General features: G+C 34.6%; 1 protein-coding gene across 1 annotated transcript in view; it reads right to left on the bottom strand.

The window, feature by feature from the left end:
• Window positions 1-754: 754 nt before the first annotated feature.
• The window catches only part of BLOC1S5 (biogenesis of lysosomal organelles complex 1 subunit 5), a 46,119-nt gene continuing 30,003 nt past the window's right edge, over window positions 755-16,870 (bottom strand). The window contains exons 5-6 of the mRNA XM_041772955.1: window positions 15,806-15,864; window positions 755-2,284 (exon numbers count right to left, since the gene is read on the bottom strand). Coding sequence (XP_041628889.1) covers window positions 2,105-2,284; window positions 15,806-15,864 — 239 coding nt within the window. The 3' untranslated portion in view covers window positions 755-2,104. The remainder of the gene's footprint in view (window positions 2,285-15,805; window positions 15,865-16,870) is intronic.

The following is a 16,870-nucleotide window of genomic DNA, read 5'->3' as shown; positions in this document are numbered from 1 at the left end:
TTGCTCATTACAAAATAATCCTGTGAGCTACACAGAACCCATATTATCTCTGCTCAACAGCATAAACAGAAATGTTGTAAATTATGTAATTACTAAAGTTGATTTTTATATGTAAATAAAATATCAAAAATGATTTGGAAACTGTGAAATATAAGTGAAAATATTAAGGGGAAGGCAAATCAAGTGTCCTATTTATACACTATGTTGATGAGCTAACAAGGTTACAAAGGAAGAATTTACTGTCTTAATGTTTATGGTTCAAAAAGCCTACCAATTTATTTTGGTTTAGGAAGTCCTTTGGATCCTCATTAAAATATACAACCTTGTATGGTATTTATTATTCATATGAGAGGAACATATACCATCAGAAACCTTTGCTGCACAAGTGGAGTAACCACAGTTAAGAGCACATTTGCTCTCACACACAGTCCTGACTTCTTGGTTATAACATCTGTTCAAATGGTGCGTTGGCAATTAATAGCATTCCAAACACTGCCTACAGTACAAAGAGAATTTTCATTTAAGGTTCCCCTCCCTTTTCATGTGTGGGCTATTTTTGGAAGTACGGTCTTATTTTTTTCCATCCACTGAAAGAGAATTAAGAAAATTCCAACATGCCTTAGTGTCAGCAAGTGCTCTTTTTTTAGTCCAGGTACCAGAGAATGATTGATGAACCTGTCAAGCCTACAGTAGCGGACAGAGAAAGTTGGCAGAAGTTCAGTGTTATTGAAAGAAATCTCAAATACTTATTTCATCTCCTCTATTAACTTTAATCACATTTTCAACATGCAGCCAAGAATGAAGCTTTGACAGTAAGCCATAAATTTACACAAGTAAGCATTGTCACTTTTCTGCAGTAGCAACGCTGAGATAACACAAGAGAGTTGCGTATTTTCTTGTGCCTTTCTTTACTGAAGAGCAGTAAAAAATATTTGAAAGATTTATCCATACCTCCAATTCATTTGCCATAAGTCTCAGAAATTATTGCATTTAATTTTGCTTGGTTTACGGCAAATAAAAAAATCAACTTAGTTCCTTAATTAGACTATTAAATGCAGATTTTTTAAAGATCACAGTGATGACAGAATTGGTACATGTTTCATCATAATACACCTGCTTATGAGAACAGACGTTAAACACTAAAAAAGGATTTACATTTAACATGGATCATTTGCCATGTGGGCAAACACTTCTGGTTTATTCAGAGCCAGAATCTTTATATGGTTCCAGAGGGACTCCTTGGCAGATTTTGCTGATTACTCATTAAACAGTTGAAACATGTATAGACATTATTTATCTTACAAAGCTTACCCACAGCAAAACAGACAAAAATGAGGTAAATACTATGGACAAGATTATGGTTCTTGGAAAGGCTGAACGTCAAGTATATTTTTGGTAAGCTTTTCCTTCTAAGTATATTTTAAAAGCTGAAAATATTAAGTGCTGGAAGGCCACAAAACTTAACAAGTGTGTTTTGTCATTCAGTGAAACACATGGTATTATGCTGTACTGCAAAATCTGTAACCTTTCCCAATGGGCAATTCAAAGACCAACGTGGCCATCTTTGCTTCAGTAGAGAAAAGGTTTTGACACTTGCCTCTCTTAAATGTGATCTCTGCTCCAAAGACAGTTGTTTTTGTCCACATTGCCCATGGAATAATACTGTATACATTCTTATAATAGCCAAGGACATTATGACAGGCAGCTATTACATCCGCCTTCTAAACCACAATAACTAATATTCACCCTGTGTGAGAATGAATTAAATCATTTTTCTAATAAGTCTATACTTACAGTCCTCTGAGATAATCAATGGAAAAGACCCAATTCTGATTAACAAAAAGCAAATTTATCTCATTTTTCCTCCTACTCCTCCCCATTCAAATAATCATATATAGGCACTTAAAACTGGGAAGATGTAGCACTCTTCTTCTATTAAACACTTAGAGTCTAAAGACTAGTAGAACTTTCTTTTTTCTGATATAAGAGTGCCACTGAATATATTGCTAAGCTTGAAGCAGAGGCTAAATGGTTTGGTGGCAACAGTTTTTTGCAGGGAACTCAATGTTCTCTTATTAATTTGTCACCGTTGTGGTTAAAGTTCTTAAAAGGTGGAAAATTTTGCTAGGTCCTTCTCCATCTCGGCATACTGTTCTTTAAGCCTCTCCATGGCTTTTCTGTGTTCTTCATCCACTTCAGCCTGTTTGCTGTGTTGTTCTTTCATGAAATCTTCCCACTGGATTATATGCTGTTTTTCACTAGCTATTAAATGGTCATTAAGAATCTGAGAAAAGAAATTTGAAAATCATATAACATTTCCAGACAATTATTCTTCTATGCAGAAGAGACAAACATAATTTTACCTCTTGATATTTGGTTACTACAGCAATCAATATGAAAGTCACAATGCTAAAATTGCATTACAGTTTTAATGTCCAACAAGAACATGACTAATAAATTAGAAACATCTAAGGCTTCTCTTACTATGACTGAATATGGATGGGTAATCATATTTTTGAAATTTCAATAATGTCAAATATCTTTAAATGATAAAATCAAACACAATCCAGGTAAATTTTCATGCCTTTATTTCTCCTCAAATTCCATGTAACTGTAAGTAATTTTAAAATCAAGCTTAAAGAATATATACCAAAAAAATCATTATTATGAGAAAGTAAAGTATGTGTCTTACATAAAATATTTTTTAGATGCACTAAAAATGCATAGATTAATCATTGGACGAGAGCTCAAGACATCCCTTCTGGCTCAGCTCCGTTCCTTAAAGCAAATGAACACCAAAAGCATCTGTGCAACTATCTTCAGCTCTTCTTGAGATGTTTCTTACTATTTCAATATGAAGAAGAAAAAATTTTCTTTTGAGTACCACAATAAAGATAAAATAATGTATAAGTGAAAAAGATATAAGCTTAGTACAATTTCAAGAATTATCTTAAATTATTATACAACAAAGAGGAGCTAAACAGGAAGAGTATGAAAAATGATATCCCTGCCTTTAGATGTCCCACATACATGTCTTTAGAAGTTTTGATACAGACTAAATCCTATTAAACAAAAAACAAAAAAAAACTTGTGACAGATACAAACCATAAAAAGTTATAAAGCACCCGAAGTCATGATAAATTCTAGAAATGCTCATGAAAAGAGGACACCTACTATACTCAGATACTAGTGCCCAGATGCTTGGTCATACCAAAAAGATAGCTAGGAAAAAAATGGAAACTGTGCTTTCCTGCTGTCATAATGTCCTTGCTGCTCCATTTTCTCTTTCATCTGACATGATAAGCATGATGAAAAGTGGATGGATAATCCATCGTTCTCCAAGTATCTATGAAATGCACATTTTTGCTAGCTGTTCTGCGTATCTCATCTACTCCTAAAAACTGCTCTTATAAAATTACATTATTTTCATTTTACAGATAAAGAAATTAAGGTGAAAAGGACACTAAATGTATGTCTCCATGGTCACTCAGCTATTACGTTTTTGATTCAAACTTAGGTCTCCATGACACCCGATCTACGCCTTTTCTATCCAAAGTGCAAACTGGATCTTTCCAGAGGAAGGTTTACACAGGTAGCTAGAAGTCTCTTTCACAAGACAAAAACAACTATTGTGAGAGCTCTTTCCGCCAATCTGATCAGCTGTTCCTCTGCACAGAGGCTTTCCAAGTGAAAAGAGGTTGAAGTGAGTCTGAAGTTTGTGTTAAAGTCAAACATTCCCTTACAATATGGGCCTCAGACCCCTGGGATCCACATAGGCTCTACAGTGAGGGGGAGAGGGTTAGGGAGGGGTTTGCTGATGCAATACATTTGGGAAATAGGTTAAACAAAACTCAAAACTTTACTTTTTAACTTTACAGCTTCATGGACTGTAATTCTCCAAAAGATGAATAAAACATGAAGAGTTTGTTAAACTCTTTTCATGGAACTTTGGCAAAAACTATTATATTCTAAGAGAAAAGCCACAGTCAGACTAAAGAGAGAAGAAGATGAAAATAAACTTCCTCAAAATAGGATCCTGTTTTAGCTGTAAATTATTTTTTAATAAGTACAGAAAAATTATGCACACTCAGATGCTATTTAATAGATTTTTCTTTTCTTTTTATTCTTTTAAGATATGCACCATAATTGGCTCAGCCGACCCTGTGATTTGGACCACAAGGCAACAACCCTGATTCCACTTCCCACCAGAGAGCACTTTTTCCAGTGCAACTCAATGGAAAAATGAAGATTTGGGAGGCATATAAAAGTCACTTCAAATTCTGGTTCATTTGCTACCAGCTGCATGACCCTGAGCAAGTTAAAGTTTCTTTAACTTTAAAATGAGGAAAATAATACTTTACACTCAATAAATAAATATTTATGAAGACCAGGGGTAATACATGTCAAGTTCCTAGCTCAGTGCCTGTGGAACTTAATGAAAATTAATTATCATTGTTATACAAATTATAAGCAAAACATCTAAAAGGAAGATAAAACACTTTTTATCCTCTCCATTTTTTTGTCATTTAATTTTAATAAATTTTTAAAAAGATTTTATTTTTCGAGAGAGAGAGAGAGAGAGAGAGAGAGAGCACACATGCACAGATGGGGAGGCAGAGGGAGAAGCAGAAGCAGGTTCCTCAAAGAGCAGTGAGCCCAATGTGGGGCTCCATCTCAGAATCCTGAGATCATGACCTGAGCCAAAGGCAGATACTTTATTTGAGACTGTGCCACCTAGGTGCTCCTAATTTTGTAATTTAATTTAAGCAATAGATTCTTCTAATAATTTGAACAATACAGGCAACTCAAATAAAAGTGAGTTTCCCCTTCTCACTCCTAAACTCAATTCAATCTTCCTTGATGATTCTATTTACCATCTGGCTCTAAAAAAAGACTTTACGATGTCACTAAATATCATTATGTTTATTTTGTAGTTCTAAGCTTTTGCATATATGATAGATCAGTTCTTGGCCTCACAGTTCAGGTGAAAAGAAGCTGAATGCTGACTACTCTCTAACTCAGTTGAAAATCTAGTTTTGCTTTCTTTTTTCTTAAGATTATTTATTTATTCATGAGAGGAGAGAGAAAGAGAAAGAGAGAGAGAGAGAGAGAGAGAGAGAAAGAGGCAGAGACACAGGCAGAGGCAGGCTCCATGCAGGGAGCCCGACATGGGACTCGATCCTGGGTCTCAAGGATCAGGCCCTGGGCTGAAGGCGGTGCTAAACCACTAAGCAACCCGGGCGGCTGCCCCTAGTTTTGCTTTCTGATCAAGTTCTTGAAGTTACTTATATTTTATCTTAGCCTCTCAGTTTTAATAACAGCAAGTGCTACATAATCTTGCATTCTTCTTAACAAACAGTAAAGAAAAAAGGGGCAGTTTATACATTCATGTATACTGACAATACCACAATCTTTACATTAATAAAATCTGACTACCTGGAAATAACATCTACCTGAAACTTAGTTGAGAACTATATGGTAAGACTTTTAAACTATCAAAAGAAAAAAAAAAAGATACCAACAAGTCCAATTACAAATACTGTAGTATTCGTGAAAAGCTCTTCTGATTCTGAATCGACTTACTTTACTTTACACACAGTTCTAACCATGTTAATTAACTGGTTTCCAAAAGTATACTATATTAAAAGTCACAAATTAGAACAAAAATGCTGATAAATGAGATAGGAAGAAATTATAGTCATCAGCCTTATGGGGAAGGAGAACACAGATACAAAAACTTAAAAAAAAAAAAAAAAAACTTAAAACACATAGTATTTGAGGGCATTTGGTACAGAGAAACACTCTCTCATTCTCTTTAATTCCCTGAGGACCACCCCCCATATTCACCATAATGTAAAACTGCCTATTCTCAACAATTCTTAATTCATAAAGAAATTTAGCCTATAATATTTAATATTTTTTTGTGAAAACTAGAAAAGTATGAAATATATTTTTAAAGATTTCTACCCAAAATAAAGTTATAAAAGTGGTGTGCCTGAAGAAGATAAAACCTCAGCTTTGTGATAAACTTGGCTAGATGGAATGATTCATTTTTCTAACATTCCTAGACACACAAGGTTTTAATGTATGTAACAGCAGAAAAATCCCCAATTATCTGTATATTACATATCACCTAGACAAAAAATTAAGAGTATTCTAAGCCGACAGGAGTGAAGGTTATCCTAGGGTACAGCTACTCAAAATGCAGGGAAATGCAGTCTGGCTCAGCTGTAACTTCCTGGAATAGAATGACAAGGAGCTGAGCAGCTGCTTAATCGAAAGCAGCACATACACCGCCTCCTAACCGTCTGCCACAATACTTCCTCAACTCCACTGAAGCCCTTCTCAAGTTGGTGTGCACCCCAGTTCACACATGAGGAAGTCACTAAATCCAAGGATTCAGCCTGATGTACCAATGAATTTGTTCATACCTACAAGAACTCTCAGAAATAAGGAAAAATCTTTTGTAAATACTAAGAGAGCTGTAGACCATCATCACCTGTGCACATCACTTTCGGCAACAGCAATTCTGCGTTTATGTTCAAGAAATGGGGTCCTACATGAGATTTAGTCTGGAATAGGTGTTCCTCATTTGAAAAACAATGATCCCATCTAATTACAGTTATATTCAAATAGCTTCATACAAGTCTGATAGGATGTCATAGCTCCTCTACATACATACCAAATCCTTTCTCTAGAATCCTTTTTCCTGGTATTATTAATAGTTCATGAGTACTAAAGATTATTTCCTGATGTTTGTACAAATATATTTCTTTAACAACAACAAAATGAAGTCACATTACACAGGATGGTCTGCAGCTTTCCCTCTTCAGTAATGATACAATATGTACCAGGGGCACAGCAGCAGCAGGAGGGTGGGAGAGCTCTGCCCTGGGTGCAAGCAATAAGAGGGTGTATTGTCTGTATAGAATTTAAATCAATGACACAAACAAATGAAAGACTGTTTTTTATCATCACCAGGCACTGACAATACTGAAAAATGTAGGTGATAAAATACTCCTAAACCAAAAATCTTTCCTTAGTCTAAAGCTCTAAACAATTGGTTACTGTTGAATTTTAATGTTTCTAATTAACACATTTTTATTGTTTATCCTTTAATAAATTTTGTATTTTACACTGAAGTTAATTTAGAGGACTTCCAGTTACATAGCCAGTCCTGCACCAAGATGAAGTCGGCTATACATGTTTATTTCAAAAGTAAATTCCAAAGAGTCCAGAATCATTTCAGTTTTCTTTAGGCCATTCAGCCCCTCCAATTCCTGGGTAATAAATTTTATTGACTTAAACAATGATGGTAGAGCAAATGGAGATAAAATGTGAATCAGTTCAAATCCATTATTCTATATTACCATTTTTAAATAATTAAATTTGCATATGTTTTTATTTGTACTTAAAATTTTTTATCCTGTGGGGATACTGGGAGCCACTAGAATGATTGCCAAAGAACAAAGACAGTATTGCAATTTCTGGAATTTATTGTGACATGTCATTTTTATGAAGCTCTTCCAGACTTTTTCTTATGCTTAAAACTTTCCTGAACTATGTATCTATTGCTTCATGTGAAAGAAATTTTTCAAAATCATAATTAAAAAAAGCATTTTTAATCAACTGTGAGTCAAACTAGATTAATAAATCTGTCTCTACTATTTAATTTGAATAGTCAAAGGTCAAATTTGATGACATTATTAACAAATCTGCATAAGAATCAAAAGCAAACTATAATATTATTACTCATTACCATAATAGACCAATCGTAAATAACAGTTCCCCCCCCCCCCAAAACTAATCGATGTACTTAAATTTATTAATCTCTTACTTTTTCTCTGGTGTGACAGTACTTTTTAAATTTTTTTACTGGTGTGACTACATACATGAAGTTAAAAACACCACCACCTGCATTTTTGTTGTCATTATTCTTTAATATCAGGATTATTATTAAACATAATTTTGTTGGGGGGAGTGTTAAAAAATGGTCTGTTCTAGGTGTCAAATATGGTACATATACTGTTCCTATATAGACATATTTCCAAAAGTCACACACACAGTGAGAACAGGGTAGAATCAAGAGTAAAACTCCAGTTTTCTACTCTTTTTGCTATATAATGCCGTTTAAACCAACTATACTAAATTATTAGGCTCTTAGGATTGGCAATGTTTTTTAAAAATGAGAGAAACTAACAAGTATTTCACATTTCAATTTCAAAAGTAATTAAGAGATTTAAAAAAACTAACTGAATATGCCTGAATAGGCAGAAAAAAAAAGTCTACAGGCACACACTATAAGCCACTTTGGGATTTATATGTGGGGCTTCCACTAATTTTCAAAACAAAGTGCAACTAACTTTGAAATAGTTTTTCTAAGAAGAGAAAATATGAAAGCATGTGGTATTAAAAATCAAGTCATTCCAGAACCAGATGAGTTTACTGGTGAATTCTACCAAACATTTAAGGAAGAATTAATACTAATCCTTCTCAAACTCTTCAAAAAATTTGACTAGGAGGAAAGACTTCCCAACTCATTGTATGAGGCCTGCAATGTACTGAGACCAAAGCCAGACAAAGGCAATGTAAGAAAAAAGAAGTGCAGATCAATATTTCTGATAAATACTGATATAAAATCCTCAATAAATTACTAGCAAACTGACTTCAACAGCATATTAAAAGGATCATAGACTATTTTGTTCTTGGAATGTAAGGATTGTTTAAAACACATGAGAATCAATGAGTAAAATATATTACGTCAATAGAATGAAGGGGAAAAAAAACACATAACCATCTCAATCTAATGCAGAAAACATATTTATCCCAACTTCAAGATCCTTCCATGATAAAAACATTCCACAACTAGTGATAGAAACTATCTCAACAGAATAAAGGCAAATATGTAAAAACTCACAGCTAGCATTATATCCAATGGCAAAAAACTGAAAGTTTTCCCTCTAATATCAGGAAGGAGACAACAAAATTTTGCTTTTGTCACTTCTACTCAACCTAGTATTAGAAGTCCTAGCTTGGGCAATTAGGAGAGAAAAAAAAGAAGGCACCCAAATTGGAGAAATAAAATTATCTGTGCTTATAGACAACATAGTCTTGTATGTAGAAAACCATAAGGTTTCACAAAAAAACCTACTAGAATGAACAAATTCAGCAAATCTGTAGGATACAAAATTAACACTCAAAAATCAGTTGCATTTTCATATACTAATATGAATAATCCGAAAAGGATATTAAGAAAATTCTATTTACAATAGTATTGAAAAGAATATTTAGAAATGAATTTAACCAAGGAGGCAAAAGACTTATACACTGATAACTAGAAAATATTCCTAAAAAATAAATTAAAGACATAAGTCTCATGTTCATGGATTGGAAGACTTAATATTGTTAAGATGTCAGTACTATCCAAAGTGATCTGCAGGGTTAATGGCATCCCTATTAAAATCCCAATAATGTTTTGGTGTTTTTTATTTTTTTAACAGAAATAGAAGTCATCTATTAAATTCATCTATTTAACAGAAATAGAAGTCATCCTAAAAGTCATATGAAATCTCAAGTGACACCAAGAAGCCCAAACAATCCTGAAAAAAGAAGGAAGTTGGAGGTCTCACACTGTATTAACCATGTATTCATAAGGCTTTGATATCTGGGGCCTCGCTAACCCTGGAAAGACTGTCCTTCCCAGGCTAGCCTATTCCTAGAACTAGGACTCATGACTCCCCTGTGAGTGTACCTCTTATATAAGTCAATCAATCCAGAGCCTATACCCCAACCACCTTTATTGGCCACTATCTACTTGTCTTAATTACACAAGGCCAGACAGCTAGGGACAACCCCTATCCCCCAGACTGTGCTAAAATTATTCAAATTGGCCAATCTTAAGCCTGCTAAACATTGCCTGTTACATGTCCCTTCTTGCTGAAACCATTAATAACCAGTTCCGCCTCCCACCCCCCGACTAACCTTGATGCTTCCTCATATGGTCCTATGTGGCATGGTATGACATGCATCCTCCTCTTGGAAACTATAATCAACAATCTTTCTATGGCAATCATCCCCTTATTTGTTGGCCTTACCATATCTAATAATAAAACCTACATTTTATAAAATATATTTCTTGATTTCAAAACTTACCACAAAGCTACTGTAGTCAAAACAGTGTGGTACTGGCATACAGAAAAACACAGAGACCACCAGAAAAGAAGAGTTCAGAAATAAACCCTCACATATATGGTCGAGTGAATTTTGATAAAGGGTGTCAAAATCATTCAGTAGGAAAAGGGCAATCCTTTCAACAAATGGTGCTGGGAAAATGTATAACCATAAACAAATAAAAAGTGAAAACAGACCCTTATACCTTGCATCACATACAAAAATAAACTCAAAATAGGTCAAAGATCTAAATCTAAGTCCTAAAACATAAAATTCTTAGAAGACAACAGAAGGAAAGCACCATGACATTGGATTTGGCAATGATTTCTTGGCTATCCCACCAAAAGTACAGGCAACAAAAGTAAAAATAGATAAATTGAACTTCATCAAAATTAAAAACTTTGCATCAAAGGATACTATCAACAGAGTAAAAGTCAATCCACAGAATGGGAGGAAGTATTTGCAAATCATATATATCGTAAGAGGTTAATATCCAAAATGTATAAAGAACTCCTACAAACTCAACAACAGTAAAACCAAATAACCTGATCCAAAAATAGGCAAAGGGCTTGAATGAACATTTCTACAACGAAGATACACAAATAGCCAATAAGCAAAGGAAAAAAATACTCAACATCACTAATCATTAAAAGAAATGCAAGGGACACCTGGGTTGCTCAGTAGTTGGGTGTCTGCTTTCAGCTCAGGGCATGATCCCAGGGTCCAGGGACTGAGTCCTGACATCAGGCTCCCCATGGAGAGCCTGCTTCTCTCTCTGCCCGTGTCTCTGCCTCTCTGTGTCTCTTGAATAAATAAATAAATAAAATCTTAAAAAAAAAAAAAAAGGAAATGCAAATCAAAATCACAGTAAGATACCACCTTACACCCATTAGGACTGCTACTATCAAAGAAACAGAAAATAACAAGTGTTGACAAGGATGCAGGGAAAATGGAACACTTGCACACTGCAGATGGGAATACAGAATGATGCAAACGTGGAAAACAGGATGGTAGTTCCTCAGAAAATTAAAAAATAGCATTACCATTTCATCCAGTAATTCTACTTCTGAGTATATATTCAAAAGAACTGGAGGCAGGGGTTTAAACAAATAGGTGTACACTCAAGATAATAGCAATATTATTCACAACAGTGAAAATGTGGAAGTAACCCAACTATCCATAGACAAATGAAGGGATATGTAAAATATGGACTATACATATAAAAGAATACTAGTCATTCTTAAAAAGGAATGAAATTCTGATACTGGCTACAACACTGATGAACCCTGAAGACACTATATTAAAGAAATAAGTCAGTGGCAAAAAGATAAATGTTGTATGATTCCACTTAGAACAGGTACCTAGACTACTCAAATTATAGACAGGAAGTGGAATGGTGGTTGCCAAGAATAAAGGGAGGGGGAAGGGGGAGTTAGTGTTTAATGGGTACAGTCTCATTGGGGAAGATGAAAAGTTCTGGAAATGGATGGTAGTGATGGTTGTAGAGAAATGTCAATGTACTTAATGTCACAGAACTGTACACTTAAAAAATAATAAAAAAGGTAAATTTTATGTTGTATGTATTTTACCACAACAAAAAAAATTCTCAAATCAGATTTCAGAGAGTCCTTTCTAAATGAATCAATTTCATTCTTAATGAGTGGATACATTTGCTTTGAAGATAAAATTAGAAAATGCCAACTTTAAAAGAAAATGAAGAGAAAGTTTATAAATGAGCTACAACCATGTACAGAGAGTATTTAGCTGTGATGATTTTGTCTCTTTCTACAAGAGAGAAAGAAATAGTAATAAAAAAATGGCTTACATATATCTCATTAGAGATACATTCAAAGAGAAGCCAATCCTGAGGCTAACCTGTGTCTAGGAACTGGTCTATAAATGAACTCTGGGATACATAATAAACACAAAATTTTAAGTGATTCTTAACTGGGGGGTGGGGTGGGGGGTGTATTATAACCCTCTTGTCCCTCAAATTTTTGGTCATCACAGCACAGGTTAGGGGGAAGCGCTATGGTATCTAGTGGGTAAAAGCCAACGATGCAGCTAAACATCCTACAAAGCACAGGCCAGCCTCCACAACAAAGAATTATCTGTTCCAAAATGTCCATAGGGCAGAGTTTGAGAAACCCTGGTCTATAGGGAAACTCTGAATAAGCCAACTAAGGCCTAAAAGGCCCTTTCAAACATCTATCAGTAATACGCTGTCATTAATTTTACCTAGGACTTACACCAATAAATAAAACAATTTACTTTCGTAAAAAGTCTCAGAATAACAGCTGTCAGTAACAACTTTAAACAGACTACTACATACTGATCTATTCCTTTGTATTTTCAGACTCTATCACAAACAATGTATGTGCTATTTTGTTGCTTTCATGAAAAAAATCATGCAGGAGTAGAACTAAATCTAGTAAATAACTGCAGACAAAATGAATCAAAGGATCCATATTTACTTTATTATTATCTCTAGTCTGGTTGAATGTGGCTTCAAAAGTTGACATGTGTGCATGAACCTAAGTTTAAACTACTGACAGATATTCACAGCTCATTTCCTTTGGTGGTATATTTTTAAGAGTCAGTGAATTTTCTAAACTAGTTGTATTTTCATTTCACTACTTTTAATGCCAGCTTTCAAAATGCAACTTTGTACTAGTGGGTAGTTTTCAAGACACATGTCAAACAACTGGGGAATGTGCATTTATTGTTCTTCTGAATGTACTTTTAGGTATCAATTGTGGGAAGTATAATTTGGATGAATGACGTTTATCATAATTTACTTCCCACAGAATTCCACAAATTGTCTTGACATAAAAGAATTAAAGATTAACGGCAATAGTCTATTTTATTCCATTACTACTCCCATCTTTCTTTGTTCTGAGAACCATTCAAATATATAAAATGTAGCCAACAGTATAACCAAGGGCAACAATTAACATTAGACTGTAAAACGCAGCTAGAGGTCAATTTTGCTTTGTACACATTTGCCAGATGAAAAATGAAGCTTCATGTCTGTATCTTTTATATATCTATATATGTGATCTGAAATCTCTACCATGTCAGTTTCAGCAAAAACCAGAAAGTCCTTAATACATATTTCAGATGTTCTACTAACTATACGAGCACTAAAAAAGATTGACCTGCAAAATATAAAGAATTTTTACTTTTCTCTGAGCTCTGATAATGCACTTTGTGTAACATTCAGCTGGTTTATTTTATTAAATTATCTTGAAAAAAGAAAATAATCAGAGTGGATTCTTATAAATGTAGGTTTCATAAATGCCATACTAATTCTAAGTGAAACACACTTTAGTACATTCTAAAATACTAATTTTTAATGTATATTCCACATTCAAAAGTTTAGTAATATTCTCTGACATAATACCTATATTTAAGACTAACATAATCTAAGAACTTTATTTCCTGAGGCCGTTTTTATTCAAACCGTGGTACAGTATCTTAGAGCCTTTTAATTTATGAGACTGTGAATGGGTGGGATTCTCAAGTGATTCACCAATTCTAACAGACACAACAGCAGGGCTTTTATCCATAGAGTGACTGCCCGCATCTTAAATCGATCTGGGAGGAGAAAAATTGTGCCTTCCATCTGGAGTCATATACAATTTGCAAAGCTGTTTCACATAGATTATATAATAAAACTTATCTGGTAAGTAGAACTGGTATTTATTTTGCAAATGAGGAGCTTAAAGCTCAAGGGGATTTATGTAAGGGCATACAGGTAGCCAACAAAAGGAACTACCAGAAGTAGAAGACTCTAGATATTTTTTCATCTAAGCTGGTCATTTTCATACTTATATACAGTTAAGATACCAAATGTGAAAAAGTTCAAAATGACAAGAGGAACTATTCCAAATATAATTTAATTTTAGGTTAGTTCTGCTCAAGAATGACAAGAATTGACATTTTATCACAATCATAACTGCTCTGACAATGTCTTAGGAAGAAAGATCAATAATGTATGAGTGCATATTCACATGAATCTGCTTAAATCACACAGTAACATGCTACACAGAACACTGTTAATTTTTATTATGAAAATATAGAGAATTGCTTATTTACAGTGAGTAACAGCCAGTGCAGCCAGTGCTCTATCAGAGTGTTTCTGTTTCTCAAAACCAGAAATGCTCCTGGTGCCCTCAACAAATTGTTTAATGTAGCACTGAAGATTCTCCACAATCATCTTCTAGAAATATCCATTTAGATACTCACATACAGCTATGTGAGACTACTGACTTCTCATATCTTTTGTCTTTGCCTACACTGTATCCCTCACCCTACAATAAATGAATTCCTACTCACTGACCAAGATTGGGCTGGAATGCCACCATTTTTCCTCACACATTATTACCACCCCTTTGCCAAGATCCTATGAAGTTCTTTGTAACCTGACCAACAGCTGTTACTTTATCCTACATCATACTAGCATTAGTGGTTTGGGACTCCTCTTCTGGACCATTAGTTCCTGAGTGTATGAACAGCCTTAAACTTAAACTAAAATCTTTCCTCCCCAGTGGCACCTCGCAATATCTGCTCTCCAGTCTGGCACTGCCCATGTTAAGCTCTCGTGCCTGCATAAGTGCTCTTTGGACACTATCCAAGTACTACACCCAGACAGATTTTCCTGGCCACGGCTGTACCTTGCCATTTTATCAACATGCTCAGTGGCTCTGCTCTCTGACCCAGCCTGCTAGGACCCTCCTCCTCTTGGGCAGTCTTCCCACCTGCCTGAAATGTTGAGTCCTTTCAGTAAGGCCTAATTCATCAAATTGTTGCATTTTAAAACTCTGTATCAATATTTACAGTTGAACTGAGGGGGTAGAAACTTAACCTCTGGCAAGCTTTATTTATTCCACTGTATTTTTATACAGTGCAGATCTGAACTATTATTGTAGATAAACCACAACACATTCCAGAGAAATGGAGATAGCAACACTTGTTGATACAGAAAAGGCATTCCATTCAGAGTGATTTCGTATTTTCAACATTTCTTTAAAAATATATCTTTATTAGTTTAGAACAATGAATAAGTTATAAATATATTTTTTGGAAATTATAAGTGAAAAGAGCAAATTATCACAGGAACTTAAATTTTTATGCTATTTGTCCACATCTGAATTTACTTAAGATACATTTTCAATAAGCAAAGCACTACCCAGCAAGTGATTCACATACTCTTAGGACTTTTCATTAAATAACCTATTCACAGGCATGAATGGTTCCTTTTCTAGAAGGAATATATATAACATGCTCATCAATGTTTCAGGCTCAAAGAAAAAAATGTGTATTTCCAATCTGGTGGGTATTTTTTGTTCCATATGAAAGTCTTACTCTTTGTTTTCCATCAGATGAACACTACTTTCAGGGAAAAGATGGAAGTGTTGAAAAAGGAAAAAAAAAGGTCTGCAATTTGACTTATAAAAATATGCATGGTGCAATCATGTGTTCATACCTCAACATATCTTCAATGAATTAGCCATTTTTAAATATTTTTAAATCACTGCATAAAGAAAACAAATTTAGAGGTTTTTTTTTTAAATCAAAGCAACTGCTAATAATATGAGTTATAGGCCCCATTATCCAAATGATCTACTTTTACCTTCTTTCGTTCCTGCTCCCTCTGTTGGAGTCTACAGACTGAGTCAGAAGCTGCTTGCACTGAAATAAAACAGACAATGGGTTTCAATCAGCTCATATTTAAGACTTACCTGGAGAAAAAAAAAAAAAAGGAAACTTGGACTGTTTTAGATCTTAAGAGACTATGCAAAAGAACTGATAGTATTTTGGTCATGGCTAGAAGGGAAAAAAAGAAGTTTTGCCAATATATTCAGGATGTCATAATCAGAACCACCATCATTCTTGAGCCTTGAGATACAAGCATTTAAGTACTAATTCTAGTGACAAGTTGTCAACAAAAACTTCAGAATTCTCAAAAAAGATGTAAAATGCCAAGAAAATTTATCATTACATTTTTAGTCTTACAGTGTCTCTCCGATTCATTCACTCTCTCTCCCCTTTACCTCATTCATACAAACTTCTCTCTTGCAGACAGTACTTGATTCGTACAACACTTCCACAACTTTCTATTCCTGCTTCTGCTCTCTCATCTGCTAATTCACCCTGGCTGCCACTGCCAGATTCAAATTTCCCTGCACTATTCTCATTGAGTGATTTCCCTTCCTAATGAACTACTACTAGTAATAATTATTAGAGTTATTTATTGAGTATTACTCTGTGCCCAGGCCCACGCTAAGTACCTGCCATGTATTATTCTTCTTAATCCCACTTTCCTCTTAGGAGAGGATCACTGTCCCATTTTACAGATTTTTGGCAAAAAACTGAGGTACAAAGAGGATATGACTAGTAAGTACAGAAAGCAGGATTTAAAATCCTCTAAAAACCTCTAAAAACTTGGCTCAAAATTCTCTCCTCAACACTCAACTCCTCCTATGACCTCATCAATCAAACTGGTCTTCATCCATCAGTTTTTCAGACCTCTTCATTGACTGAATCCATAGTATTTCCATACACAAATGTCTCACTTACTTCATTGTTTCACATGCAGGTTAACAGTGAGCTGGAGTCAAATCTACAGTTGAGGACTTAGCTGCATGACTTAGCATGTGTGCCTGCTCCTTCATTCACTTGTCAAATACTGAGTGAG

The sequence above is a fragment of the Vulpes lagopus genome, chromosome 10 (genome assembly GCF_018345385.1).
Source record: "Vulpes lagopus strain Blue_001 chromosome 10, ASM1834538v1, whole genome shotgun sequence".
In the NCBI taxonomy this organism is placed as follows: domain Eukaryota; kingdom Metazoa; phylum Chordata; class Mammalia; order Carnivora; family Canidae; genus Vulpes; species Vulpes lagopus.
Note: the sequence above shows the minus strand (reverse complement) of the source record. Positions and strands in the feature narration are given on the sequence as shown.